The following is a 23,000-nucleotide window of genomic DNA, read 5'->3' on the forward strand; positions in this document are numbered from 1 at the left end:
GCAGGCAAGGTTTGCCTGCAGCTTTACCCTGCAGGGTCTTGAAAATGTCCAAAGACAGAGACAGCATACTACGTCTAGCAGTGCTTTACTGTCTTCAAAGGGCAAATATTTATTCATAGGCAGTTTGACTCTCATGTTTCAATTTATGCCCATTCTTTCCATCTTCCTATACCATGCACTGCTGTAAGAAACCCATCTCCAACTTCAAAATCGCAATAGGTCCTCCCAAAACCTTCTTTTCTCCAGGCAGAACATAAGTCAACTCCATCAGCTTCTTCTCTAATGACAAGTGAACAAAACCACCCTGATGGTCCTCTGCGGCACGTGTTCCAGTTTGTTGACATTTGTTGTACTGGGCCAAAACTGCATGCACTATTCTAGATTTAGTCTAACAAGTGGTAAGTAGAGAAAATAAACTTTTCCCCTTGGTCTAATGGCAGTGTTCCTGTTAATACAGCCCAGGATGCTGTTAGTCTTCTCACATTCAGCTTGCTGCCTACCAGGCTCTTTTTTCAGCTCTCCAGTCAGCCTCTTCTGCTCTAAGGGCTTGTACCTTTTGAGGTGTAGGACTTTGCATTTTTAACTTAAAGTAGCCCTTAAGAGCTGAACAGGTGATGCGAGAGCTACATGTATCTTTAGAACACTGCTTTGAGCCCCAGAAGTTGTCTTCCTCTTTTCTAAGGTCCATGTTGCACAACAGCAAGGATGACTTGACAGCTGCTCTAGCACAGAATTCCACTTCCTGCAGTGGAAGTGCCTTCACAGGAAGCTGGAACTTAGATGATCTAGTAAGTCATCAACAGAAGAAGAACCCTGCCTGAAGTAAGGGCTGAGTACAGAACCAATACACTGGGAAAGAGCAGAAAGCGTAATACCTGAAGTTGAGTTTTCTACCACTACAGGGAGCAGACGCTGTGCAGATCTGTCGAATCTATCGATGTCAGTGTGGTGTAGGTTTACAATGTAGAAAAAACAGATGTAAGTTACAGGAAAGCGCCTAAGACAAAGTGCACTTGGACAGATCAAAAGGTATAAAACACATGATGCATGAGAAATGCAAATTCACCATTCTCCCATGTTCTAGAGGGCACAAGAAGACTGTGATTAGAAGCTGGTTTACCACTGTGAAGGGAAGAAAGTCCTACTTAAACTGTAAAATGGGACCAAAGAAACAGGGAAGAACAAAGCTGAGAAAAAGAAGTCTCCTCTTGTCCAGGTACAGCCAGAACTAAAACCACTGTGCATACTTTCACCTACAAAATACTGGAAGATACTGCCAGGGAAAAATCTCCAGTTTCTAATGGATGATTATGCCATTAGTAGTAAAGAGCTAACAGGTCTCTTCTTACTCCAACACAGATCTGTGACGTCACACAGGGTTTTAAACTGGCTACAACATAATATTTAATCTGCAGCTGAAAACTTTAATTATCAATAAGATTTCTTAGTGAAAATCTGAAAAAAAAACCTGCCACCGAAACCTAGCTCTTCTGCTTCGAAAAAAAAATATTACAATCTAAAGGTAATATGTAAAACACCTGCAAGCATTTGATTCACATATAATTTAACATACATTTTGAAATGCTCACCTTCCAAAGCACATTTCTGGGCATTTTTACTGACAGCTAACAGAGACAACAGTGCATTTGTAGCAACTTCTTTCAGCATATCCTTTGAAGATTTTCTTTCACAGACCTACAAAAATGCAATTTCATTACTGAAATGAAAAATTGACCATATTAAAAGTAGTATTCACAGGTATAAATAGATTGTCAGAGTCTATATTTCATTTGGATGATTTATCACTATATTCCTATATAGAGTTCTCCCTCTCTATATTCATGTTTATAGTCAGTCTGCATTGAAGTGTTTTGGGTTTTTTCTGTAACTAATTTTTTTTTTAATTAAATCTTTCTTCTTTTTCTCCTAAGCCCTAAGCCCATTCCTCTTATTCTTTTCTTCACATTCTACTTTTCTAAGGCCTAGATTCCAAATCCTGGCATTCCATTATTTTCCTAATATTCAGGAATAGGCTTGGTATTGCAGACAACTCACTGATATGCCATTAGAGCAATCTCACTTTCCTGCTACACAATGATGATGAAGAGATTAAATACAGTGAAATTCTTAAAAAAAATCTTACTATTTTCTAAATTTTATCTTGAACACTAACAAAATTCCACTTTCTTGAAGCATGCTCTTCTAGGCATTTTTTTTTTACTCTGCCATCAAGAACTGCAGTTCATAATAAAAAAAGAAAATTTATGTCAAGCAAAGGGAGCACAAGTAATTAAGCATTAATTAATGATTAACTACTAGTTGAATGGAAAAAATAACTCCAAAAATTTATAATGCCTTGGGCCAAAAGAGTCTGTAGTTTTAAACTATAATAAAAGTATTAAAATGAGAATGGACCTTTAATTTTTTTTTTAATTATGTTGCATAATAAATTTTAGATGTCCCATAAATCTGCTGCAGATCTGGCTATGTTAGTCTTCACCTGCTGTAAGTTACTTGCAGGGGAGATCACAGTCTTTCTATTATATTGTAAGCTTTATATCTAGGAAAAAAAATGTTAGGGCCAAAATTTGAGAGTTTACATATAGATTATGTTTTCCTCCTTAATTTTATTTCTGATCTTAAGCACATGTACACAAGGATTAACGTTTACATACACAAAACAACCAAAGCCTTTCAAAGTCAGCATGTGCACTTACTAGATTTCTTATCTGTGATAATGAATTCAAATTTGAAACCTGGTCTACTAATATTCACACCTGTACACTGGGTACTAAATTAGCATTTGCCACTGCATATATCAGGTGTTCTGTAGTTTTTATGTATTTAGGATGATTAATGGAGATGACTGTTTGTTTGAAAAGTTTCCCATCCCTTTCTATGTTAGCCAATTATTTGCTTGACTGCTTCTCTTTAAGAGTGCTTCTCCTGAAGAAAGTGTCTCCTGAAGGAAGTGTGAAATCTTTTGGGTTGTTTTTTTCATTTTTAATGGTGGCTTTGTTTAGCTGTTTATTGTTTCAATGGGTTACTTTATATCCCATGGGCTCATTCCACTGTCCTCTCAATGACACCTGTAAGGGGGTGTAAATAAATACATGCACTTTGATCAAAGAAACTGGCTGTTCTTTCCTAATTCTGTTATCCTTCTGGGGAAATCATAGCAGCCCTGAAAGGACCCAAAGAGCATAGGCTATCTTTTGAACTTTTATGAACAAAATGCAATGTCTGTCTACATCTCTGAACAGTTAAAAAGGATGTTAAAAGCTGATGCTTCTTACAATACTCAAACTATGCCTAATGTCCTTTCATTGACCTGGCTGCAGTTCATGCTTCATTGTATCAACTTTTTCTGCTCTCAGCATAAGAATCATCCCCTTTTTGCTGGCACAGATTGATATGCAATTATGTAAACTTTTATGAAAATAGAGGAATGTTACAATATGTCTTTATCAGACATACTCTCATGCAACCATACTTTTTCTGCCAGAGCCAAGGAGGTTTGTTTCAGGCACATATGCAAGCATTAATACAAAAACCCAACAGGATATTTAGCAAACTATGGGATTTGAACCAAGTTCCCTTCTTTTGCTTAAGTCCCTGAAAATCGTGTCCTCACAGGAAAATACTGTGCCCTGAAATTATCTGAAATTACTTGCCAAAGACATAGAGAATTCTGGTTATGTGGCCTGTAGAGTGACTAAGAAAGACCCTATTGGGAAGTTTTTCCTCCCTGAAGGACAGCAGGTTCTCAGTGGACAAAATACCATGCCCCAATAGATACAATAGAGCCACAGTGCTGCAACGGAGCAGGAAAGGAGCACAAAGGTTGTGACAGATACCAAGACAAGTCTTGGTAGGAGTAAGGTTATTCTATAAGAATTCAGCATCCATAGGAAGAGAGGAGATGAATACTAAGAGCATTCTTTTGGTCACACCATCCAATAAATGTCAAAAAAATATGCTTTACGTAGCAAAATAGTGCCAAGATACTTATTAAAAATAGTTGTAAGACAATAACTTCAGAACAATCATAAATGACATTTTATATAATGTGCGTAATATTATGTGTAATTCATAAAAAATCCTACACTTCTAATCATAGATCACTATGATTGTTACAGTGACAAACTGCACATAAATTAAAGAATATAGATAAAAGAACTAAGTTGGAGGGAAAACAAATAAGACACAAATTTCACATATAATTTGCTTACTTTGACCAACTTGTAAATAAGGGAAGGATTAAATATAAGGGAAGTAAAAGAATCAAAAATGCAAAAATATATCCTGCAATCACATTGGTAAATTTTAAATACCTGAATAATTAAAGCAGTAAGTTGAGTTACTGGTGCCTGGCATTCTTCAGTGTGGTCCAGAAGAAAGCTAATAGTTGGATTTTGACATACATTCTGTTTATCCTGGAGCTGTTTTCTTCCTTCCTCATTCAAAAGGACAGAGAGGAACTGTAAACTAGCCACATATAAATCAGGATATGTGGTAGACAGATGAATACAATCAGAAATGGAATCTAAAAGGTTAAACAAAAAAAAAAAATTTTTTACATTTCATTATGAATAAAGCTCAAGTATACTTTAGAACACAGAAAGACTTATCAAAGAAAGCATGTGAACCCAGAAGCTGCTATATGGTGCACTGTTCAAGGAATTCTATAAATTTTATGCATCTTATAAGTCTTCAAAATAATCTAAGAAAAAAAAGGTTGAATTTTATAATGGTTGAATGAATTAATTGCTCTGCATTCATTTGACTATAAAACAAAAAAAGCAATCTCCATTTCACTCAAATCACTCATTTGTCCAGTAATTTTTTGAACTCTCCTCATTTTTATCAACAGCTTACATCATAAAACCAACAGTATGCATTAGCTGCTTTATTTGCAATTGGATTTGGGTTCAGTAGATCTCTTAACATGCACAAGCTTGTCTTGACTGTGTTCATACTTCAGTATTGAAGCATGTCACAGAACCTTCCCTAACTATGCAAGTAACTAATGTAAGAATAATTAAAATACAAAAAACAAACTCCTGTATAATAATCTTGGATTTCTGTATCTCTCATCTCCCCTCAAAACTTTGCTTTCCTTTGATGCAAGATATTTATAAAGAAAGAAAAAAGAAAGAAGAAGGGAAAAAATGAAGTGCTAATGGATCATTTAACAAATGCCACATTTGGTTAAGGTTTACAACTAAAATCATTCATCCATACATGTGAAGAAAGCAAAGCAAGTCAGTCAAGCTCTGGACACATTGGTTTTCATTGTGGGTATCTCATTAGTAATTACTTAATAGCATCTGAAGAATAATGATTCTCTTTCCTATTTGTTTATTAGTTGCTAGGAAAAAAAAAACATGCAGGAATAGTCATTACCAATTATTGCTGTACAGTGATTTGCAAGGGCTGCTGTCACAAATGGAAAAGATATCTGGCCACTTTTCCACAGTAATGTAGAAAGAAGGCGGAAAGAGTCTACCCATGTTTCATGAAGTACAGATGTTAACTCAGTATCTGCAAAGATAACACAGAAAAAAAAAAATCAAACTGTTTACAAATGTGCACAAACCTGGAAAGCTGAGCTTGACCACTCCTGTCCATTTACCTCAAGGTGGTACCTAAATTAAGATCTGCCTCTGTCTGGTTATAAAGGAAACAAAATACTTCATTACCTAAGCCAGCTCTGGGATGTATGGTGAGAATCCTGAAGGTATTCCCTAAGAGAGGTTTCAGCAGTTCATCCTGGCTTACAAGCTGAGAGTCCACCAATAAACATGATTTTAGAAGCCTGGACACAGATGACAAGTACTGAAGTAGTAACAAGACCTGTTAAATATTTGTAGAAAGATATGAAATAAAGCCATATATTTACACCTTCCACATTATTTTAAGTTTACTCACATTATGTTAACTGATTCATAATGTTTTGATATACACCATTTAAATAATAGGACATAAATTTAAAATGTTTCTCTTAATTTTTACTTTAGAAGATGAAACAGAATCCCTAGTCTGGAAACACAAGTGTGCAATCAATTTTCTAGTACCAAAGCAAAAGTTCCTTGTGAGAAGGTCATGACTCTTGCTACATTTACAGAAGCATACTCATTGTAAAGTCACAAAGAAAAACACAAAAATGGTCATTAATACTGAAGAATACATGTGTCTTCCTAAAAATAGTCCGACCTAAAATTGGTCGGACGACCAACAGAACAACCTAAAATTGGTCGTTCTAATTATAGTCCTAACACAGAAATTAATTCTTCTATGTTGAATAAAATGGTTTAATTTCACTTAAGCTTTGTGAAAAGCACAAAGATTCACATGAATGTAGCCTATAATGTGTGTCCGGACTATGTTAATGAAGATAAATTATACTATTATAATTAATTTCATAACTTTAAAAAATTAGGAAGTAACAAATGCTTCTCTAACCTGAGCTTTTACATGTTCTATATGACATCGATGACCCAATGGAGCTTTCAGTTCCAAGATGCATCTTTCAACCAGATTAGCACTTACAAGACTAAAACAAAATATATTGGTTAGAAATATAGTTAAGTAATTAAACAATATATTAACATTCCATAGAAGAGAATAATATAAATAAACCAAGTAGAAATAAAGTATGATGCACTTACTGCTAAAACCCACTATTTTAAGGAAGTCTAGTGCTATGGCAACTATAGCAGCAGTATGTTGTTTCAAAATAGCTAGACTAATATGAATTCTAATAGCTGCTACTGCACTGGCAAAAATCAATTTTTTCTATTTGATTTCTTATTTTCTTTCCTCTAGAAGAATAAACATCTCTGCAATAATATAAGCTCTATTCACACCATGGTGGTTGGAGTTTTATGTTTGTTCGCCTGTGTTTCATTTTTTCCATTAATTGCACTATGAAGAGCAACTACAAATGCTCTTGAAAACTTTCACCAAAAAATGAACTAATTTTTCATGCTACACTTCAGGACTTCCAAACATTTTTATAGACAAAAGAATTTGCTTCAATGGAAATGGAAACATGGCATACAATCTGAAGACTTCTTTGAAGTGCTTCCTCCTTTTAAAAGGAACTAAAATACTAGGATCCATCATCCAAATTTGGCAAGTTTTATTTACTCTCTTTTAATGTGAAAATCCTTGGCTCATCTTCAAAATATTTGATACAATTCAAAGAAGAAAAACATAAAATGAGCTGAAATGATCTGCAATTCCAAATACCTGACAAAACCCTAAAACATCATGAGAGGAAAACAGTAGTCCTGTATAAGACATGCACCACAGATGGAATCACCAATATGACTACCTATTCTGTGAAAAGAAAAGAAGCAATTCTGATTCATTTCTTCAATTGATTGTATTTTTTTATTAAAAAAAATTCAACATTTCAGAAGCAAGAAGAGATATGTTTAACAGTTTTAGTAAGAAACACGGGGAGATCTCATTCGAAGATTTTTAAACATCTATTCCTACACCTTATTTGTAGTTCAACAGTTATCGATCTCATACCTGCTGAGAGTTGTTAGCAAATGTGTTTGTTGAAGGGCAATTCCAGTATCTTTTGGCATGACGACCAGCAGATTGTGCAGAAGGCTGCAAACAGCTGACAAAAGGGCAGGTGTGACTACAGCACGCTGTTTAGACAGAGCAGCAGACATGGGAGAATCATGTTGACTTGGAGATTCTGTTATGGTTGTATCACTTTGACCTAGAGTGTGTTGAATTAAAAAAAAAAAAAACCCAAAAAAAAAAACAAAAAAACAAAAAAAAACCCAGAACAACCAAAAGATTAAATTACAGCAGTTACATAAAGCAACTTTATTTGTATTTTTCATAAAACATTCAGGAATGAATAATAAAAAAAAAGATGAAATCAGATACAGGAAATAGTTCCCAAATAAAATGCTTCTTCTACCAGGCATTAAATAAAGATAACTAGCAAATTTGGAAAGACACAAATTGCCAGTCCTTTCTTTAAAAGAAAAATATTTTTATTTATACACAGCTCTCTCTACATACATGATTATAAATAGATTTCTTTATATTATATAAGTTTTTATCTTTTTACATATAAAGAGGATTATACACACATCTTTGTGTATGTGTGTGCATACACACTTCTATGCATGTATATGACAGCTCTACCATGACTCATGTGTTGAAAACATGACTAGATGCCAGGAAGAGAACCTAAGCCTTGAGTTACATTTCAAGCAGCACCATTTTCACTTGCTTCTATCAAAATTCATAATAAAGAAAGTATTAAATGTTTGTCTTCTAAAGCAACCACTAGAAGCATCAACTGCTCCAGCAACATGCCAGCTGTACAATGTGCAGCATGGACAAATACTGAAATATGGGTGGGTGAATACACTGTGTTTAGCATCAGGTACAAGACTCACGTTTGACTTACCTTGTGCCGTAAGCCGATCAACCACAGTTTCCGGAATAAAACTGGCTGAACTTGGAACTGTTGCCTGAAGCTCAGTAACACTCCCCAGTGATGGTGAAGCAGACAGAATCTAGAAAGTCATAAAAAGAGAAACTAGTTGATTCCAGCTTTTACAGAGTAGTCTTTTATTCATATTCTGCTTGGGAATGGGGAAAAACCCATCATAACCAAGAAAATCAAATACGATATAACTATTACTGTTCAAAATCAATTTGATTAGATTTTGTCCACTATGTGTGCGTATATATATGATAAAAAACCTAATAATTGAAACTATTAAAACATGGGCTATATGAACAGACTGAAACATTTCAGTCAAAAACTGATCAATGCCCATGTTACTGGAAATTCCTTCTCTTCATCCTTCTTTTTCATCCATATAATTGACTCAACCTACATTTGGATAAAGATAGAAAGACATTACTGAAGCATTTCAACTCAAATTTTTCATGGACTATTTGCTTTACCGAGAACATCAGCACTTGTCCCTTTGTACCAGAACACACTCAGATAAAAATATCACAAGTACATTTGTTATCAAAGTTGATGTCCCTGAGTCTTTTGAACTCTGAGTACTTCTCTTAACCTTAATCCTATGATGCTTAAATGTATTCATTTCATAGTGAAGATATGAGATGTTTAAATGGCAGTAGATTACTGACATAATAATCCTCCTACCAATTTTGCATTATTTACATTATGAATTTTGTGTGTTTTCTGATGTTCCTAATGCCCTTGCTACTGTGTTTAAAATCACAAGCCTGAGATCAGAAGACCCAGAATCTCTCTAAATGATGTGCTTTTGTGACACAAGACCTGTAACTTGTTTCAGAGCACAGGACAAGTATCTATCATGTCAAGTCACTCACTTCTGGTTTTTATTTTCTAGATGGAAAAGTCACATCAGACAATTTTCTTCAAGAGTGTCACTATACAAAGCAGAGAATATAGAATGTTGGAGAATCCAACAAAATCCCAACAGAGTTAAAACTTGAAGAAGGGTGTTGTTAGAATTTTCCTCACAGTGAGCTTTCTAAGGAAGACTGAAATATCTCAAAGGTTTTCAAGATTTGGAATATATTTTTACCCAAGGAAATGTTAAAAGTGACTTAACAGACAAAAAGGGTACAGGGAAGGTAATCACAGATCACTCTGTTCCTAGCTATTGTATCCTTGCAACCTCCACGTTGTAACTTCCTTTTCTCCCGCATTATCCTCTGGTCTCCCACTATTGTTTATCCTACAATCATGAGTCTTTCTTCTTAAGCCTGCTCAGTTGATCCTCAAGAAAAGTCAGAGGATTATTGGAACACATAAAACAAGCTACAGTAAGATCTGGGGGTGTGTCCAAAACACCGGGAGCACATAGAGCTCATAGAGTGAGCACACAGAATGTCCAAAATATAAAGCACATAGATAGAGCATATAGAGCACATAGAGTGTCCAAAACACATAGAGCTTGGATCACAGAAACACAAGAACAATGCGTGGTTAAATTATTTTCTTATTATCAAAATGCAGTACCAAGCTGTACTGAGTGATTTAAATTCAAATTCTATTTTGACTGCATAACTAAAAAGCATATTTACCAATTAAAAAAAAAGTTACTTCAAGTTCTATGCTTGCTAATTTAAATAATTATTAAAATCCATTATTTATATTAAGCTAACCTATCATGACACATGGCAAATTCTGCATTTATTCAGCACTATACGTCAATTCCAAGCATTCTAATAGGTGAGAAAAATCATAACACTTTTCTTTAAATAGAACAAATCCAAAATGTGATTTCTAACACTCCATATGGTTCTTCTGAAACAAGTAAATCCCTAAGAGGACTTTAACTATACTGAGAGTCATCTTACAGATATTATTACGAATTATACAACCTTTCACGTATTACTAAAAAGTATCAGCTACCTCATACAAATGCTCTCCCTCTATCTTCTACAACTCTCTCAATACATTAGGCAAGAAAATAAATAGTTCTGTTGCATTAAAAAAAAAAATTTAAAAATCAGCAAAAGCTTTATCTGGACAGAAAAATATAATCTTTCAGCACTGATGGAACGTTTATTGATAATTGCATCACAGTGAGAAATAGTTTAAACCCCAAAATTTTCTGCTGTCATAACAGAAAACATACAGTAACACAATGAAGTTGTTTCCACACTGTTCTGCCTTCCAGGAAAAAAAAAAAAAAAAAGATATTACCACTTCTATAAATCACCTTTGGTAAGGATGAACGGGAAGTTTGGCACACAGTATTTAGCAAAGGATATTTACTACTGCCACCATATTGTTTCTGGGAGCAATGAAGCATTGTGTTGCTTAACAGTGAAACTTTGGAAGGGGGTGTAATAGGGGAAAAGGTTCTGTGTGTGGAGAGGGAGATGACAACTGCAGATTAAAACTAATTCAAAAGAATACAAAAATTGTCAGAGTGGAAACACGGGAGAAATGTGAGGGTTTTGCCATTTATCTACTAGATAGGAATAAAAGGTCTTTTCTTAACCTCTAGTACAAAAATCCCTCTAGCATTGCTTTAATAGGCTTGCAGTGATTAATTCTATTCAGTTCCCTTTTCAAAGGTTTAAATCACTTAACTGTAGAGCACTCTGATAACCAGAGTTCCAGAAAATAAAGCACCCATTTTTACAGAAAATAGCAAGAAGATTTCATAGGAAAGAATGGCCATGACTTAAAGCTGTCTGGGAGATGTCTGTAGATCTTTAGCCCACATAATTTTTAGCTCAAGTTTTTAAATAACTGCTCATTTTGCTAAGATTTCCTGGACACAGAACAACCCTAGCATATTTATGCAGTGTAAAGCAAGTTGGTATCTCCATGCAGATTGGTGATCCCTTATAATATCTACAAAACACAAACCAAACATATTGGTTAAAACAAGACTAAGGATTTGTCTTCGCTAATGATAACCTGAGTTTACATTTAAACTATTTATTCTATAAAAGACTAAGATTATTAATCATCTCAGAACTGGCCTTTTTGCAGTATCCATATTCCATTTCACAGAATAATAAAGATAAATTTGACAAAAATCTGTAATCCACTGGGATCTTAAAGACACAAAATAGAGTGTATATGAATTAACAAAGTACAGACAATCCAGTTCTGCTGTCTTCTTCTATTACACTGAATCACTGATTTCATCCCCACACGACTGTTCTTTACTCTATAAAATGAACAAATTTTACTTATAGTCTCTGCAAAATTCCTGACTCTCTTTAATTTTTTCAATTTCCTTTCTGCAAATTTGGGGAAAATAACTGGAGATAGAGGAAAAAAGATAAAGCTGAAAAGTAATTGAGTTGCAACTTTCAGTTACAGTCATATGGCTCTATGTGAAATCAGCTCATGATAGCAGACAGCTCAAATAAAGTACTGGTTACATGAAATCTGGAAGCAGAGAAAACTAATAGAATGTTAGGAAAAGGAGTCAATATGGACATATCTAGATATTTTTTTTATGTTATTAAAATATGAGAGAAGAGTTTTCAAAGAAACAATTCTACTTGGGTTGATTGCTCGTTCTCAATTATTTGTGTGTGTTTTCATCAAATCTGTGCCACACATCTAAAACACTTTTGTCCCTTCAGAGAGAACTGAAGATGCCTTTCCATCTGTGATGGGTAAAGCACGCCATCTGGTGGGATTGGAATAACAGTATTTTCCTGGCACCATCAACATCCAACATTTAGCAATAAACTTCTACAAACTTTTTGTAATGCCTTAATAAATATATTCCTTTATTCATGCATCAAAACAGAAATTGGGCCAAACTGTGACCCAAAAATCTGAAGTTATGTCGGAATAAATTACAAATGCCTGAGATTTCAGGACAAGTTTGAATTTTCAGAAGTATTTCCTAACTTCACTAGATACACACTTCAGGTAACTGCCCTCTGAAATACAGTTTGCAATTAGCCTGCATCAAAGTTCTGCTCATCCACCTTTTTCCTCCTAATTAATAGTGGCATTGGAACATCAGACCTCTACATCTTTGGAGCTTGGAAATTTTCAATATGACATGCCAGCACTGCCATTTTTTAAAGGTAAGAAACTTAGTTAAAAGAAAAGAAAATGTTTACAGCTGCTAAAAATGTCCATGAAGGATAAATGGAAATTAAACTAACGTCGAGAAATGACAATCAAAGTCTTAGTGTGACATCTTCATATGTGTCAAGGAAAGAAGGAAAACAAAACAGAACAGAAACTTCTATAAAACTCACATGGTTAGCTGTAAGAGCCTAATCTTAGCAAGTATGAAGTCTACAATATGTGGAAGATTGATATAAATTAGTGCAGCTTAGCATTATTGTACTTTCATTACTGTACTTAGCATTACTGTACTTTCCACTCTTAGTAATTAGTTGTGTGTATGTTGAATGGAATAGTAGAGCTAAGACTTTGTGTTAAACTATGATACCACTTTACATATATATGATCCATTAACTTGATCTAGTAGATTCCAGTAGATCTACTGGAATCCAGTAATAGTCTACTAGATTCTAGTAGATTGTTTTTTCCTTTTTTCTTTTTTGTTAACTACTGAAGCTGAAAAAATTTATTATTATGAACTTGTCCAATTCTTCATAAAAACTCAAGCACAATTTAAAGTAGATTAGACATGAAGCTCTGATAAGAATTGCTGCAGTTTAATTTTGTCTTCAAGTAATGTGAAAAAAACAAGATGAAATTTGATCAACTTTCATTCCTCTAAGTAAGTAGCATTCAATTTATTCAGTAAAAAGTGATCTGGGAACAACTGCTTTTAAAAATATGAGATTCTCATGTAAATGTTTTTTAAGGAGAAATCCTGATTGCATGTACTTCCTGGTTTGCATGCACTTTAATTTATTTTAGTTTTTATCTTCAAATTTGAATATTTGTGTATAAAATAACCCTAAGCGGTGGGGGGGGTTGTTGTTCTTCATAAAAGAAAATGAAATTAATTAATAAAATTTCTGAAAATGAGAAATCAGTTTACAACTAAAGTTCACTTTTTCCTCAATTATTAAAAACATGGAAGATAACATTATCAGTACTAGACAGCAATAAATTTATAACACAGAATGAAAGTAACATGGAAATTATACTTATGTAATACTTCTGAGACAAAATTTCAATACTGGTTTTTCTATTTTTATTTTTACCATGTTCCACAGCAAAACTGAGCATAGAATTTTTTGTCAAGAAAAAAATATAGGATCTTGTGATTTATCAGTCTTTGTCATATCCACACATGCATCTGTTTAAGAGAAAAGAAACTTCTAAACAATGATATTGTAGCTTCAGTAATAGATTAGATCGCCATTCACCACTGAAAAGTTTTTGAATATGAAACTAAAAAATAAATTTCAGTGCAACGTGTCAAGAGTTTTCTTGGATCCATACTGCAGTCTTTGAAAAATACATTATTTTTATCAGGTAACTAATGAATGTTATAAAAGCTTCCTCCACAGCCTGAACTGATACTGCAAATCTACTCTGGAACTGAAAGAATGTCTTTCAATTTGTCCTCTGCATTTGCCATCTTGAAAGATGGCACATGTGTACAGCTTTTCATTGCTGTAGTAACAAACAAATTTTTCAAGCAGCCGCCTGCTTTCTGTTTTCCATGTCTGTTTTGGACCTTGCAAGCACTTGTGCCGCTTTTAAATTCTACAAAAGCATTTTCAGAATCCAGAGTTTATTATGGCACAGAATACACAATGTATTTATGTGGCTTTGATTGATCCAGTTCTGTAGCTGTGTTGTGTAAACACAGGTTCACTCTGAATAGACAATTTGGATAAAAGCAGCAGAAGTGACAACCAGAAATGGAGACAATTGCATTTTGTCAATAAAGCCAATTACAGAGTAATCTCTAGAGAATATGTCTTGCTGTGGGAAGTTATAGAATTCAGTACTGTCTTATGCATTTAGGTAGTCAAGGCAAGCTACCTTATTTATTTTTGCTCAGGTTAAGAATCACAAAAGGATTTTTCCAGCATATTAAAGGTACATTGGAGTAAATTTCAACTTAATTTCACAGTTAATTTCTGACTGATTTTAGGTTTTGTGTTTTGCTGGATTTTTTGTAACGATTTTAAGAGTGCTAATTTTCTTGAAAGCAGTTCTCAAACAACTTTATATTTAAAATGAATAATTACTCTCTGCAAGTTACCATAGTTTCAGATGTTGAGTGAGAATGTGAAGATTTCCTCTGACTAGGTGGAGCCTTCCAAAGATTGAGAGAATCATCAAAATCTGTAGGGCAAAAAAATAAGAATCAAAATTTTTAAATGACTGTTTCAGTTAAAAAATAGCCAACCACAGCTATCCTTCTGAAGATCTCAGAACACAAGTTTTCACACATTGTATCTATGAAATCTTACACATCAAATTCCCTGAATAAACAGAAATAAAAAAATTTCAGTGCAACATAAAGTAGTCTAGAAAAAACTACACTTCATTCAAAGTGCAGTTGCATAGCCTTCAGTCATTTCAAATAGTTCAGATTTCATTTTAGTTAAAATGCAGGAGTACAAAAGTATTGAAGTACTATACTAGGGTCTCAAAGAACACACATAATAAACTGATGTCCTTGTCTTCAAAAAACTTCAAATTCCCATTTTTAGAGAAATAGTTTCAAGAGGACCCATATTTATAAATACAACAAAGCAGAATTACTTTGTAAATCTGTTTCAGAATAAAAAGTGCCAAAAATATTATAGTACAAATCTGCCAGTAATACTTTTGAAGCTGTCATATATTTAGAAAAGAAAATAAAAAAGAATAAAGTTAGACTACACAGTTTGTGAGTGCAAACCCCACAAAAGTAGATGTCCTATATGTAGCCTCAGTAATTACTAAACTGAACTATCTTATTTTTAACATTACATTGCAGATGAGTCTTATACATTCCTGAAAGATACATAGGGAAAAACCCAACAAGGTTTAGGTTCTGTTCTCCCTTTTCTAAAAAAACAAAAAACTTGTTTCTTATTTCTGAAATACTGTATTTTCTGGCTTTGCAAAGACTGAATAAAATGTATCTCAATTGCTCACTGAAAAGTTGTACCATTCTACATTCTGAGTTATTCTTAGATACGATATTGCAGGAGCTAACAGAACAACCAAAAGGCACATATTACAGGACCATGGGAGCAGTAAAATGTGTTGGATTGAAAATTTACACTTATAGATAAAAGAAAGCAGACACTGAAGAAATTGAGGATTTTTATGTCTGGAATTTTGTGTACTGGTGAGGTATTTCTCTCAATTAGTTAACTAAGAATGCTTCTTTTCCTTGGGTCTGTCATAAAGTCATAACTTAGCTGGGGAAGTAACATTCTTCTTCTGTTCATGCCACTGGAACAGGTTTATCAAATGCAGAATCCAGCAGGATGCTTGGCCTGGAATGTGCAAAACAACTCAAACAATACTTTATTTTGCAAAGCTGTAAGTGGTGAACTGAGAGCGGGTGTCATGCTGCTTTCGGTGTTGAATTATATTAAATCATCAACTCCAAGAGTTAAACATCCTGATAGAGAGTTGAAGGATACTTTATCATGTCTGCCACTTCTTACCTAAAAATCCTAAGGCCCAGCTGGCCTGAGACATATGACTGACAGTCAATCACTTTAAACTCTGGAAGTCCAGTCCCACTTACAAACAGCAGGTTTTTCTAAAATACCCTTTGGAGTGTGTGCAGAGATTTCTCCCTGGGGTGGGGATGCTACTTACGGTCACTCCAGGCTGAGTGCAAGATTTGCCATGGTCATTGGTATGGGTGAGTAACATCAATCTTTATTTAATAATTGCTTCTTTTTTGCCAGCTTTAATATAGTTGCTTTAATATAATTCCTTTGATATAGTACACTAAACTACACTAGCTGTTTTAGCTTCTATACTGTGTAGTAAATAATTCTGATTATGATCTTTTTGTCTAGTCATTTATCATAGTAAGTCATTAATTTTTATATAAATATATCTGGTTTGCCATCCTTAATCCCACAAGATAAATTAAGACAAAGATTCAAACACATCTCTACAATTCCTTAGATTTAAACCACTGAAAAAGTCTGGGTCTAGAATTGAATCCAGCCACAGCCAGGCTCCTCTCTGAGAAGGCATTTAGAGAGCAAGGGGGTCCTTTCTGCACCTTGTGACTCAGTGGGAGGGCTTCCCTAAACAACTTTGTTTGAAGTTCTTACTTCACTCACAACAGACTTAAAAAGAACTATTTAAATCAGCAGCCTTAAGAGATGGAAATATGGAAATTTACGCCCACAAAAAAAGGTAAGAAAAGAAAAAAAAACTCATTAATCTTCTGCCCCATGAAAGCTTTTAATAACTGATCTCTGAAAAATCCCCTAGCTTTCCAAACGTACAATCATCAGTATTACTTGGACAAGTAAGTGTGTTCCCACAATGCATCACAGTGAGCCTTAGAAATATTGCTCAATAAATTATTAGTGAATATAAAAGTTAGATGAGATATTCCAAGGGAATACATGTTAAAAATAAACAAATCCAATCTGAGTATTACATTCCATCAGTCTAGGAATTAAATTATATCTGAATGTCTCAGAATGCAGCTTAATTCAGATTATTAGTCCATTCCTGCTCATGTAACCTTGAAGTTGAACACATCAAGAAATAGGAATCTTAAATAGAGTTCATGTATTTCTTTCACCTAGATTTTCCTTGAATGGAAGTTGACTGACGTCATAAAGTGGCAATTGTTAAAAGTATTTTGCGCCCAATATTTTGCAAGAAAATTTACTACAGAACCAATTACATCTTTTCCATTTTCAACTTTTTGAAGATGTAAATAACAACTCAGAACATTTTCTGAGCCATGTTAAACTAGGGACTTATCTACTTAAATCCTCACAGCAATCTTTTGACTTCACAACATATTTAAGTGCAGTGTTTATATATTTCCAAGAGTTATTGGAGGTAAGTTATTCAAAACTACACTTTATTTAAGTAGGTTTCAAATACCAAAAGATTACATCAACATCACTTACCAGTCGCACCACCTTTTTCTATGCTGAGCTTGTCTTCCTTGTAAGAATTCAGCTCGAACATGTAACATCCTAGGTAACAGCGTTTCACCATCTGATTCACATGTTCATAGAACTGGCAGTGATATAAAAGGGCTTTAAGCGCAGGTATTCCTGTCTGAGAGAGGCCAGATTCTTCATCATGTACACAAGGACCCTGAAGACATGAAATTCACAGACATTACTTTAAGGAAATGTTTTACATAGAATAAATGGTCAGAAAAACCCACCCTAACTAAGGCTAATGCTGTGTGCCTGTGTGTACAATGGTTTACAGGCTGTAATTAATAAATTCCAAAAATAAAATTCAGATTTTAACATTGAGCTCAATCACAGTATTTTACAAAAGCTGTCATGACTTAGCAAAATCAAACAGCTATTTATCTCCTGAGAAGTGTGCTAACAGTTAAGTAAAAACTCACGAAAAGCTGTAAATGAGTGGCTTCAAGACAGTAAATGTATCAATAGACTTTACAATTTTAATGTCTCATTTATTTCTACTCACGGATATTAAGCAATGAAAAAGTTTTCCTTAGGCAAAAACATTTAGATAAGACTAAATATCCTGAAAAAGTCCTCCTGCCCTAAAGTATACTGTCATTGTACTACATCTAGCTATGTCAATCTTCTATGAGAAAAGATTTCTTTAGAAAACAAGACATAACCAAAAACATTCTCTCTGATGTATGGTTTTCAATTATTTCTTTTTAAATATGGACACCAGGGAAAACTCCCTAGAGCAGTGGATTTATACCTTAAGATAATGGATTCCAGTCATATTTCAAATAAACAGTTTAAGTTGACTGCCTTTGTTAAAAGTTTCTTCAGTGTTTTCCATGTTAACACAAAAACCAAAAGGTTTGATTAAGCTACACATAATCTGGTTCAGACTGATCATAAAAATTAGAAGTGCAAAGAAGGCAAAAGAACTCAGAAATAGTCAAACCAATTACCAGAAATGCAGTATTAGAGGGCATCCTGCAGTAGGTCAAAAATAAACTAGTTAAAATTATGGAAAGAAAAACTTTCAGTCGTAATTAGAAACTTTCTTTGGCAGTCAGGAGAGAGCAGAGCTGGATCAACTGAAAATAATTAATTTCAAAACACTATTTATCCTTAAGAGACTCTCACCCAACCCCTTCATTTACACTGAAAACAAGTTTATTTCCCAATAAAACAAAACAAGGCCCAAAACCAAATACAATAGAAGCAGTAATACTATTTTGTATCACAAGATAAGTTATCACCAAAATTTTATATTGTTACTTTCCTTCTTTTTGGTTTCTGTAATACAGGAATTATTTTCACTATTTGCCTTTTACATCAATTAGCAGAGAATGAGATATGATTAACAGTTTGAGGCAGAATGTAGGATTTCAAGTAAACTATTTATGATGAATTATAAAACTCTACTCATACACTGCCAGCAATAGACTTAGACCGTATTGACTATGGCAAGTGCAAACTTAGGAAATATTGCTAAATTTAGTCCAAATTTTACTGCCCAGGATTGTCTTTGGCAGTTTCAAAAGCCATGCCAGATACTTTATTGTACAATGGGGGACCTTGAAAGAGTTACTTATCAATTGCATTGACAGAGTGCTCAGACTTCAGCAATCTTTATACAACACAGTCTGCTGCACTCTTAGAGTACTTTACACAGATTGACTTTACTCATGACTAAAGAGCAGTGTAGGAAATTTTTTTAAGTGACATAGCAAAATGAAGTATTATAAAGCAGATCAACTAGACAACAGTAACACTAGAGACATTGTCATGAAGATACTGGCCTACAAACTCTATTTATATTTCTTTTTTCAGTCCTATTTGCCTAAGGAATAAAATGGTAATGTTCTAATTTGGCTATGGCACAGTATTACTGCTATTCACCAAGATCCACTTAATAGCCCTCCTTTTCTTCATGGCACTAAAGGAAACAGACAAATTGCCTTATTCAGTGCAAGGAAAAAAAGTTACTTTGAAATATAAAATTTTATCCTAGTGGTATGTTACAGTTTTAATTGTTGTTTTTATTTTGAACAGTTTTAATTTACCAGTAACCATGAAGTGTTGTTTGATAATATCTTTCCACATGAACACTTACTAAGTGATGAGCAATTTCCATTAAATGCAGTTCTTAATAAGAATCATGTTGACTCAAAGCTTCTTTTAATTGCACTGGAATTCATCCAGAATTGTGCAACTAGATTCAATTTTTGTCACCTCACTATAGTAATTGATTTTTTAAAAATAAGACTAAAAAGCAACCTTTAATAGAGTCTATATTGACAAGTTACAATGGCTGCCTATTGTAACTCCCTACTATTATGAATTTAAACAATTACTGTTTATATTGATAAATTAGAAGTAGTAAGACTGAAACAAGGGCTAAATTTGTAAAATTGCTTCCACATCTTCCTTTATGATTACATGTAAAGAAAAGATGAGACATTCTGTACAATTAAACTCTTCAAAAAATAGCATAATCGATTTTGCGTGCAGCTGAATCATAGATAACTTATCCTAGTAAAACAGCTGGAATGCCTTTCAACACTAACTTGATCTTTTACAGAAAGGAACAGATAAAAAATAATATTGCTGCATCTGCAAATTTCTTCAAAAACTGATATACACTGTTCCCATACGCATAATCTCACACACTGAAAGGAGCAAGACAGACATTAAAAACAGATATCAAGGTCACAAAAATTTTAAAAATTGCAAGGTAAGATCCAAATATCCTGATGTACAATGAACCAGACTTGCTGAGAGTGAAATAAGGTTGACTGACTCAAGAGCAGAACTGGAAAAATCTTCAGGGCATCTTATCAGTTTGATAAATATCTGATAAGAGAAGGTAAAGAAAGACAGAGTCCTCTCACTGGTATCCAGTGACAGAAGAAAAGGCATTGAGCAAAAACTAAAATACAGGAAATTCTATTTAAACCTAAGAACAAAACTTTCTATCTGAGGGTAGTCAAATATTAGAACAAGTTGCCCAGGGCGACTGTGGAGTCTCCCTTCCTGGAGAAATTCAAAATCCAACTGGAAACAGCCCTGAGCAACCTGGTCAAGTTCAGTTTGCTTTGAGAAAGTGGTTGTCTTCAAGAAGCATTTAAATTGACCTAAGTGACAAATTGCTTCATCTTTCTTTCAAAACATTTTATAAACATCACATTAACAGAATTTCCTCTTCCTCATACCCCTCAGATCATGTTTTACCTTCATTCCAAGTGTGAGTAAAATAAATTATCAATTTCTATCCTAAAACATTAACGATATACCATATAAGTAAGCAAGTTTGCTAGGAACCCAAAGATATTACATTCATGAAATGCAACATATATGTAATCTAAATTTGGTTGTTTTATTGAGCTTGCTGAAAGTTTGAAAGAAGTTTGTTTATTCATTTATTTCTTTCCAAAACGTGACCTTAGACATGTAATTTAAGTTCATATTTTATAGGTATTCTGACACAACTTTTCATATCAAATGACATCTCTCTGTGACACTATGACCTTTGTTATCAAACTTAATAGTCACTCACTTGCCAAATACAGTCTTTAGTGTCTTCTGCTGGGATTGGAATCACAAGTAGATTTTGTAGAATAAAAGCAGCCTGAAAGAAATTAAAGCATCAATATTGCCATCTAGCCATCACACTTCAAAAAACCACATCAGATTGAAGAGTACAATCTACATATTGTTCAATTGCTTCAGATATATGCTAAAATACATGGAATTCTCATGTTCATGTTGGGAAAAAATAATTAGAAGGATATAGCTTCAAAGCCCTCAAACTTCCCTTACAAGAGATGCCATTAGAGCATGGCACAAGAGCAGGCTAGTATAAAAAAACACAAGGAAAAGATGGGGTGGAAATCACAAGGAAACAAAATTATTTATAAAATACTTTCATCACTGTTACAGTACAGTCAATCCTACAAAACAAGCATTACAAGTACAGGAAGTACTAGGGGAAAAAAATCCTGAACAGAAAAACCTAGATAAACCTACTGTTTATGACCAGTCACTCTACTGTCCTTATGTTTTGGGGTTTTTAATTATTAAAAAATAATTGGGACAATGTGGTGAACACATTAGGACAGAGACATGTTTCAAATATTTTCCTTTTTATAAATACACAGGATATTTGTTTTCCTAATTTATATTACACACACTTCACATGTCTGTGCATGGACAGAAATTCCTTTCTTTTATATTTTGCCAATCTTTTGTCAATGATGTGAATCTTAAGAGAATATCATTAAGAGACAATAATTTGAAGTTAAATAAAATAATGAAGGACACATTATCAAAGGCATTTTGAGATATAATTTCAAATATTACTTTGGAAAATAAAATTAGTTAAGCAGTAGAGCTGGGAAAAAAAACAAGTCACTGAGTGTCAGAGCTTTCATTTCTTATTGATTAGAACAGAAGGAAAACCTTAGAACTAGAGCTGTAAAAAATTTGCAAATAAAATGTACAGAGCTTAAATTCATCAATATACAATTCTATGTGTTGTTCTACCATAGTACAGACCTTCAGTTCTCACCAGTAAGTCTTAGTGCCTAGACAAATTAGATTATTTCATGTCTGCAATGAATACATATTTACTGCAGATCAGGTGATGAGTTTGTACCAAAGCATTCATAAATGCTACAAAGCAGTGATTAAAATCAGGCTGATTAGTTATGCGTTGGCAACCTATTTATCTCACCGAGTAAGCCTAAGGAGTTTTTATGAGTTCACTTGTATTGTTTATATCATTTCTGTTTTGAAATAAGTAATCTGTATTTGCTCCTTCTTATGCAATTCCTAAATAAGCAGCCAAACATTTATATTAACCAGGTAGTGTTTAACTTACAAAGCAGCAGATGTTGTGCAGCATCAGACAACAGATATATTCAATAAAAAATATTTTCTCTCCATAATTAAAAAGAACTTGACAATCTACAACAGCAGAAGGACACAAGAAACATACCTCCCTGCGTACCATGCTACATTCAGATTGATCCAGAAGGATGTTTATCACCGTTCCCCACAGGCCTCCTGAAATATTCTGGCAGCTTTCTGCTAAAGCAATACATCCTATTTCAAGAGATGTAAGAGCTGATCCTATTCCAAGTGCTGTAAATCTGACCTAGTACATATAAGCACAACAAAAAGTGGTATTTCTTACAGTAATTAGCAATATTTTGTTTTATTATTATTAAATATTATCAACTGAATCTGGAGCTTAAGGGAATAATTTCAAAAGTAACAACCTCTTTTCCTATATTTCTCTTGCTCTCCACTCACAATCACAACTAAATTCACTTTGCGTTTATTCACAAAGTGAATTAACAAAATTATTTTTAAGTTTTCGTAACTAAGCAAGATAATTGTTAATATTCTTCATATTTTACCACTTGAAAATAGGTCCATTTAGCAAA

General features: G+C 33.8%; 1 protein-coding gene across 7 annotated transcripts in view; it reads right to left on the reverse strand.

Annotated features, from left to right (window-relative positions):
• RTTN (rotatin) overlaps positions 1-23,000 on the reverse strand; it is an 80,684-nt gene that overhangs the window by 16,348 nt on the left and 41,336 nt on the right. For all 7 annotated transcript variants that reach the window (XR_011000056.1, XM_068193378.1, XM_068193387.1 and 4 more), the window contains 11 exons: positions 22,550-22,708; positions 21,110-21,181; positions 17,527-17,719; positions 14,676-14,758; positions 8,447-8,555; positions 7,543-7,741; positions 6,466-6,556; positions 5,703-5,856; positions 5,407-5,544; positions 4,335-4,546; positions 1,590-1,695 (listed from right to left, as the gene is read on the reverse strand). Coding sequence is in view for 6 of the 7 variants with exons in the window: in XM_068193378.1 (XP_068049479.1) it covers positions 1,590-1,695; positions 4,335-4,546; positions 5,407-5,544; positions 5,703-5,856; positions 6,466-6,556; positions 7,543-7,741; positions 8,447-8,555; positions 14,676-14,758; positions 17,527-17,719; positions 21,110-21,181; positions 22,550-22,708 (1,516 nt within the window). In the remaining variant the exon portion in view is untranslated. The remainder of the gene's footprint in view (positions 1-1,589; positions 1,696-4,334; positions 4,547-5,406; positions 5,545-5,702; positions 5,857-6,465; positions 6,557-7,542; positions 7,742-8,446; positions 8,556-14,675; positions 14,759-17,526; positions 17,720-21,109; positions 21,182-22,549; positions 22,709-23,000) is intronic.

This window comes from Anomalospiza imberbis, chromosome 1 (genome assembly GCF_031753505.1).
Source record: "Anomalospiza imberbis isolate Cuckoo-Finch-1a 21T00152 chromosome 1, ASM3175350v1, whole genome shotgun sequence".
NCBI classification, from domain to species: domain Eukaryota; kingdom Metazoa; phylum Chordata; class Aves; order Passeriformes; family Viduidae; genus Anomalospiza; species Anomalospiza imberbis.